The following is an 8,179-nucleotide window of genomic DNA, read 5'->3' on the forward strand; positions in this document are numbered from 1 at the left end:
ATATATATACATAAATAATAGAAGTAATTATTACATACTGACTTTATCTGAGTAGAGGAAAAACCCAAAACCTCTTATGGAACCCTATTTACTTTTTGTCTCCAACTTGCATTACTGTTGGGAAGTTCCTAGAGTTTGGATTGATTTGGATTACTTTGGCTAATTATGAGCTGTGGGTTTTGAGCCTTCAAGGTCACAAAGTAATCAACAAAGATTTTTCATGTAAAGATACAAGATCTGAAGGATAAATGTAACTGTACTGTATACTTTAAAGGTACCAATAAACTCAATGAGAAAAAAAAGCTGATGATAGTTCATTTAACTGGTTGGCTGAAATATGGATCAAAAGATGACCCACTGGAATGAGGTAGAAATATCTGAGATTCCTTGGTTTACTGTTGATGAAGGTTGTCCAAAGGCTCAGGAAAATGGACTTGCTAGAGTGCAAATTCTGGGTAAAATCTAAGCCATACTGGGAGGGTCCTGAATGTGTAACCTCCACTAAAAAGTGAAGAAACAGATCTGTGAGGGGAGCACCAGCATCCTGGAAGGGCCCTGTTATTGCTTCTGTCTGTGTGCTAAAGCTTACAGAAGTGACCACAGTCCATCAATTGGGAAAGTTAAGGGAGATGGATTTAACTGGATTCTGGAGTACCAGGGGCCACACAGTAGTGCTCAACCATGAAAGACAAGGTGGGTATGTTTACCATAATGAACAGCAGAAGCATAGTAATGATCAGAATGGTCTGCATGTACATGTCTGTGGCACTGGCTTGTTAGTCACAGTGTTCCCAGAGGTAAAATTGACAGGAACATCACCTCAGGATATTGGTCTTCTGGATCCCTGAGTTGACCTGTCGTCAGGGATGGCTGCTAGATGGGCTTGTGCACAATTGGGATGGTATCTAGGGGTGCTTCTCACTGGGACCATTATGCAGCTATTGCCTGTTAGGGCCTTTGGCTGGGGGCTGTTACTGTTGTCTGCACAGGCTTCTGGCTAGTGCCTGAAGGGTCCTCTATGCACTTATCAGTGGTATTGGGCCCAGCCTCTGGATGTTATTTGTGTGCCTCTATAGGTCTGTTCCAGGCAGGCCCTTGGCGGTGGCTGATGGTATATTGGGCCTCTGGCTGAATCTTGTGTGCCTGTACAGGTCTTTTCTGGGTGGGCTTTTGGCTTGGGCTAGTGTGCCTGAGCCTCTGGGGTCAGGGCAGAGACCTGGCTGGGATCTGCCTACAGATGCATTCCTGCTCTGGTCCATATAGCTGCTCCCTGAAATCTGTGTGCAGCAACCAATGGAATGGCAGGCCTCTGGCTGAAGCTTGTGCAATTGTGCAGTTCTTTTCTTGGTGGTCCTTTGGCTTGGGTAGGTGTGCCTGAGCTTCTAGGGTCCAGGCCGGGCCCTGGCTGAGATCCACCTGCAGCTGCATCACTCTGGTCCACACAGTTTCTCCCCTGGTCTGTGTGCACTTACCAATGGTATGGCACGCCTCTGGCTGAAGCGTGTGCACCTGTGCAGCTCTTTTCTGTTTCTTTTCATCTATTTTAACTTGGCTGGCCTTCTGAACTGAGAACCAGTGTCATTGCTTGTGCCTTCCTGTGGCACCTCTGGGATTGATTGCTGCCTCTTCAATGAATGTTGCTTTACTTCCAGAACAGCATCTTGGCCATGTAATGTCAAGGAGACAGGCTCACGGGATCCCTTGGAGAGGACCGGGGAAGTGCTCTGGTCTGGAATCTTGACTATAGACACAGTCTCTGTTGTTGTCTGAGAAATTATTTCTCATTCTATTTTTCCCAGATTGTCTTTCATTTTCAGTTGAGGGAATCCAGGTAGTTGAGTTTCATAGATTGTTCCATTTTGTTGCCCCTGGGAGCAAGTCTGGTTTCAAGACTTGTTTGTCTTCTCATTTCAACCAATGCAACCTGCATTGAGGTGACTCTTTTCTTGCTCAGTGGGCTTCAATTCTCAACAAGCCTTGGAGAGGCCTTATTTCTACTGTGCCATTTCCTGGGTTCAGAATGATGGTCTTCTGGATACCTGCTCTGAGCTTTTGTCTGGGAGGGACTCTGGCTGCTGTCTGTACTCTTACAGATGGTGTCTGAGTGAGCCTTTGCCTGGGGCCTTCATGCCTGCCCAGATGCTTTCCTGGTGGGCCTTTGATTGGGGCCTGCATACCCAAACTGCTGGTGCCTGGCTGGGGTCTGTTCACTCCAGCTGCTTCTGTCTGGGAGGCTTCTGGCTGGGTACAGTGAGAACTCACTAATGGTCTGTGGGTGAACCTGTGGCTGGGGCCTTTGTACCTGCACTGCTGTTTTTTAGTTGGGTCTTTGATTGGGGACTGCATGGTCAAGCCACTGGTGTCTTGGCTGGTTATACATTGTACTTTAAAACAGAGTATTTTTCCTCAATTAATGTACATGAGTAAATTTCCAATAATGTTACAGTATTCATAATGTACTTTTTTACTAAGCCTAGGAGATCATGATCTGAAACTGGGGCTCTATGTTTTAAATTTTGGTTTTAATTTATATACAAATTCACCAAATGCAGTAGAATACAGATGTTTCTATTTCAAGAGTTTGGAAAAAAAAAGAGTTTTAATACATCTCAGTACTAATTACTCTATATTAATGTATATTAATGTACTTATTATATTAATGTGCATTTTAATCCTTTTTTAAGTAATGGTTTGAATACTTGCATAATTTTTTCTGTAGAATTATTCTTAAGTATATTTTTCATGATATATTATAATTAATTTATGAGATGATGACTTACTGAAGTCTTTCTTAATCATCTTCATCCTATTAACTATCAAACTATGTGAATAACAGATAGAAGTAAAAAACATCAGTGGGATTACAAAAGAGAAAGATGACCTTCTCCAGGTATCAAAATTGAACTCAGATATACAGGATGAATGAATGGTCAGGAGTTATAGCACACAGCAGACGTTTTGCAATGATAAAAAGTACTTCTTTTTCCAGCCAAGACTCAACGTTGTTGGAGGAGATGGGTTGCCATGGACAGAGATTGAGCTTTTGTATTTGAGAAATATGGGAGAACTTGAGAGTTGAGTGCTCCCATGCTCCACAAATGTGAGCTTGCACAATCGAAAGTTTCAGAAATGCCTCCCAGTAAGAATCCAACCAGGCTCATTGTTGGTTTAGTGGATGGATTTTTAATGTTTTCCTTATGGATAAACAGCATGTGGTATTTAACAGCTATCAGGAGAGGAGGGCTGATTGATTGATGATTGCAACTGTTAACCTATAAGATGTGAATTCCAGATCAAAGTTTGTTTGGATGAGCCTCAAAAAATGGGAGAATTCAAGAAAATGAGTACATAGATCCCTTTATGGAGTTTTCCTATAAAGAGAAAATAGATGTGACAGTGAAGCTAATTGAATAGGAAATTCTGATTGTGAAAAGAGATGATTTTTTTAAGGAAATATCTCTGGGGGCTCAATAGTTCTGCCACCTGCCTTGCAAGCTCAAGGACCTGAGTTCAATCCCTGGTACCAAATAATAATAATAATAATAATAATAATAATAATAATAATAATAATAATAATAGCAATAATAAATAAATACGTCTGGTATGAGACATGAGATGGTTCTGTCCATAGGTGTTGGTCTAGTCTAAATATACACAACTAGACATATTTCTGTCTCTAAAGTAAGTAAATAAATAAATAAGCCAGCTATGTTGGCAGACATGAGTAATATGAAATAAAATGGATAACAAGGTAAAAAGATAAAAAGTTCATGACAATCCCAGGCAAATAAAAAATATCCTTCTCAAATGATAAATGTCTTAGAATATAGTGCATCACTAGAACATATAGTAATTATGGGATTCCTTGAATCCAAGGTCAATAACCACGAATGAATTAATGAATGAAATCATCTTGAACACACGAAGTATTTAAAGTCTTCAGTTATAACCATATTAAGTAGCCAAATGGAACTAAACAGTTTCTTATACAAATTGTAGCAACCACTGCATCTTTGTTATTCGTCAGATTAAAGGAAATTTTCAGCAAATGTTAGAATGGAATATTTTATATTTTATTGATCAATTAATACTATTGTTACACTTCAGATATAATGATCACACATTCATCATAGGAAGTTTGTACCTGCACATGATTTACTTGATTCTTCATTTTTCCCATTCTCCTCTGTCAGGACCACCCCATTGTTACTGCCCAAAACAGATTTTAGTCAGAGCAGGCTGTGAAAAGTTATATGACCATTGACATGTTTCAAAAGTGAGTCTGAGCAAAGCCTATGTGACTCATAGAGCCAGTGTGGAATGGCCTGTGGGTCACTGTCAGCCTCCCCCTCCACTGGCCATGACAGAGGCCAACACAATGGCCTGTGAAGCTCTGCAGATTAATATGAGAAAACAAACGGCTGAGGTCAGAATGGCTCACACCCAAATCCTGGCATCCTAAATCGAGGGTAATAATTCTTCACATCTTCTCTTGTGTTCCACAAGGTATAACAAGGGCTGGGAATTTAGCTCAGTGGTCCTGCTTCCTGCCGCTAATGTATCACAGCATCTCCCATGATCACAGAATTGACTGTTGTTTACTCCTGAGAGTACTCTGCTATTTTCACTGATGAGTGCATTTCTCAATCAGCTGGAGGTGCGGTAAAAATACCATCAACCAGGTGTGTAGAGGTCTCATTTATTTCTCATGGTTGTACATGTCTTAAAGTCCACGATTTATGGGCCAGAAATTTCAGATCCTGGTTATAGCCCTCTTTACAATTTGCAGATGGCAGACATTTTAGTCTGTTGCTTTGACAGAGGGGAAGCTCTAAAGTGGTGTTTCATATATGAATCAGATGGACGATATATAAAAATACAGAGGGCTCTGTGCTCAGCTTAGATGCAGAAAATATGACATGGATTAAATTTTGCCTTCTACAAAAGTAGCAATACCAAACTCATTCCTTGGAACTAACATTACCCTATACCAAAGCCAGATAAGTACTCAAGAAAATAAAACTACAGTTCAATTTTCCAATGAACAAATATATTAAATTCTATTAAGTGTAGAGCATGACAGAAAATATTGACAAAATAAATTGTTAAAACTAAGCATTTAAAGGAATATACTATATTATAGTATTACACATATGCAAAAAGACTTTATACCTAAAGATTCAGTTTAAATATACATACACACATATACCTAGGGCTGCTCTCAAAATTACATAAAAATAATTAAGGATTAATTATTGTAAAAGGCTTGAACAATTATTGTGAACACAAAGAAATTCGCCTGTAGTATGTGAAATATCTCTAAATCTCCTAAGAGAAATATAAATTAATTGAATACTATTTTATAAGTATTACAATATGAGAATTATGGTAACTACTTGGAGAACATGTGCAGCATGAAGTGTATCTAATGGAATTGTAAAATTTTTTTCAAACAATTAGAATATCTCTTGCTAAAGATCCAAAAGGAAAATATTAATGCCCTATAACCAGTAATTCGACCCCATATTTATGACTCTTTAATTTTCTTCAGAACACAAAGAAGAGAATATTCATTCAACTTTATTCACAAAGGACAAAAACTTAGATACCAATATTTCCACATCTGAAATCCCCCTTATTTTTAGTGTCATAATACATAACAAAAGTAACGGAGCTTGGAAATGAAGGAATAACTACAATACAACCACATCACGATGAAGTTTAAAGCATAAATTTAGGGTAACATTAAAACATCAAATTCTTTTTTAACAAGAACAAGGGTAAAGTACACTGGTGATAAAAATAGAGTACGATTGAAATGACAGGAGGAAATAATGAAACACTAGCAAATAAATACTTGCTACATTAATTCCATTTCCCCCACCATGGTTATGGTGTCTTTCTTTTTCCATGACTTCTCATTTTCTGTCTGGCTTTTAAAGAAGAACATTGTTACACATAATAGCCACTCAAATGAGAAAAATTTCTCTCCTCAAATCTACTTTTCTCAAGAAAGTAACATTCACACACTTTTCTACAAGTTAACCACAAATTAGTGGGACAGGATCTGGACATATTCCCAAGGTCATCATTCAAGCCAGTACAGAGATTCAGTTTGATTGATCCATGTAAAAATTACTTATCATTTGACCCACAGTAGAGCTATCATTCTGTGGCTATGGCATCATGTTTAGCTTCATCACTTGATTTTGCAGCGATTACCAAGTGGCCTGGGTGGGAAAGAGTCCAAGAAAGAGGTCACCTCGCAGACCACTGACTGATGGAAACCCTACTCTGTTCTGATACTCATTCTCTTCATGTGTTCTAAGCAAAGGTTCCTTTCTTTATAGTTAGAATTTAAAAACTTTAGATTTGTTTCTGTACTAGGGCTGAAAGAAGCTTAGCTAATGATTTTGAACCATCCTGAAATCATCTCAGTTCACGGATACCATATATTTTGCTAATTTTATGGGTGAGAGTCCTGAATATGTTTGATGCTACTATTTCCACAGAAGTATGGAGTCAGCCACAAACAATTCTGAGTAAGTGCTTCACAGGCTATACGTGTCTCACTCCTTGATTTAAAGTAGGATTAACTCTAGGCTGTAATTAATAACGTGGGAGCTATAATCAGGTGGGATCTATATTGTAAATATCAACACAGATTTGCTTCAACATTTTCCTGAATACTACCTCCAACTTGCCTTTTTCTAATAGTTTGCTACAACAGCAAAATTTGCTAAAACTAAACCCCTTCTTCAGGTTCTACTTCAGTGACAATGTTAGAAGAATTGAAATAATTTGTCATACAGCTAGACATAAAGCATAGTAAGGTTTCAAGTCAGGCATTATATGAAACATACTGGGTACCAGAAATCCTGTTCCTGTGAATTATTGTAGAAACCCATCACCAAGGCAAATGACATATCATAGAAGAGAAGGGTTGCTAGTGACGATTCTCCTCAAGGCTTCCTTCATGTCCTTGTTTCTCAGGCTATAGATAAAGGGGTTCAGCATTTGTGGAAGAAGAGAATACATCACTGAAGCCACTGCAGTCTTCCTGGGGGAGTCAGTCACTGCAGCGCTAATGTACACCCCAAAACCTGTCCCATAGAACAAAGAGACAACAGACAGGTGAGACCCACAGGTAGAAAAGGCCTTATATTTTCCTCCTGAAGATGACATCCTCAAAACAGAGGACACAATGTGAAAATAAGAATAAATAATTCCAGACAGTGGAATACCAACACATATACCACATGAAATGTATATCAGGATGTTATCAATGACAGTGTCGGAACAGGCGAGCTTGATAAGCTGAGCAAGTTCACAGAAGAAGTGGGGGATGTCCAGGTCTGTGCAGAAGGACAGCCGCAGCGCCATCAGAGTGTGCAAGACCTGAGCAAGTTCACAGAAGAAGTGGGGGATGTCCAGGTCTGTGCAGAAGGACAGCCGCAGTGTCATTAGAGTGTGGATCAGAGAGTCTGCCATGCTAATTAACAAGGAGACCAGAACAAGCAAAACACAGAAGTGTGGGTTCATGATGACTGTGTACCTTAGAGGACGGCAAATGGCTGCATAGCGGTCATAGGCCATTACTGCGAGGAGAAAATTTTCTAAGAAGGCAAAAGTGATGACAAAACCAGTCTGTGTGAAGCAGCCTGTGTAGGTGATGCTCTGTCTTTGTAGTTGAATGTTTACTAGCATCTTTGGGATTGTGCTTGTGCTGGAACAAATGTCATTAAAAGACAAAACACAGAGGAAGAAGTACATGGGGTTGTGGAGGTGAGACTCAAAGCTGAAAACGAAGATAATGAGCAGGTTCCCCAAGATGGTGACCAAGTATATAGATAGGAAGAGGCTGAAGATGAGGGGCTGCAGTTCTGCATCATCTGTCAGCCCTAAGAGATTGAATTCTGAGGCAGCTGTTTGATTTGTAGCTTCCATGTTGGTGATGAATCTGCTTGAAGAGGGAGGTAAAGGGGGAGTATGTGCATGACCAGCAGCAACCACATTTGAAATGTGATCATGAAATCAGTATCATGGTAATTCTGATCTTTGGAATCATAGCTTTCAGAACTGTGAGAAACTGAATTTCTGTTTTTAAGTTATCCTAACTATATAATCCTCTTTTATGGCAGGCCTAGCAACTAAGACCCCAAACAAACATCTTCAAAAA

The 8,179-nt window shown here is 39.3% G+C and overlaps 1 protein-coding gene across 1 annotated transcript; it reads right to left on the bottom strand.

Moving 5' to 3' along the window:
* Positions 1–6,927: 6,927 nt before the first annotated feature.
* On the bottom strand, positions 6,928–7,950 carry LOC104854676 (olfactory receptor 7G2). The gene is made up of 2 exons (XM_010613267.2): positions 7,399–7,950; positions 6,928–7,317 (listed from the first exon to the last, which is right to left on the bottom strand). Exons 1-2 carry the CDS (start codon positions 7,945–7,947, stop codon positions 6,928–6,930), a joined length of 939 nt encoding a protein of 312 aa, XP_010611569.1. The 5' UTR covers positions 7,948–7,950.
* Positions 7,951–8,179: the final 229 nt, after the last annotated feature.

This window comes from Fukomys damarensis, unplaced genomic scaffold, assembly GCF_012274545.1.
Source record: "Fukomys damarensis isolate Sample0158 unplaced genomic scaffold, DMR_v1.0_HiC HiC_scaffold_30, whole genome shotgun sequence".
Lineage (NCBI taxonomy): Eukaryota > Metazoa > Chordata > Mammalia > Rodentia > Bathyergidae > Fukomys > Fukomys damarensis.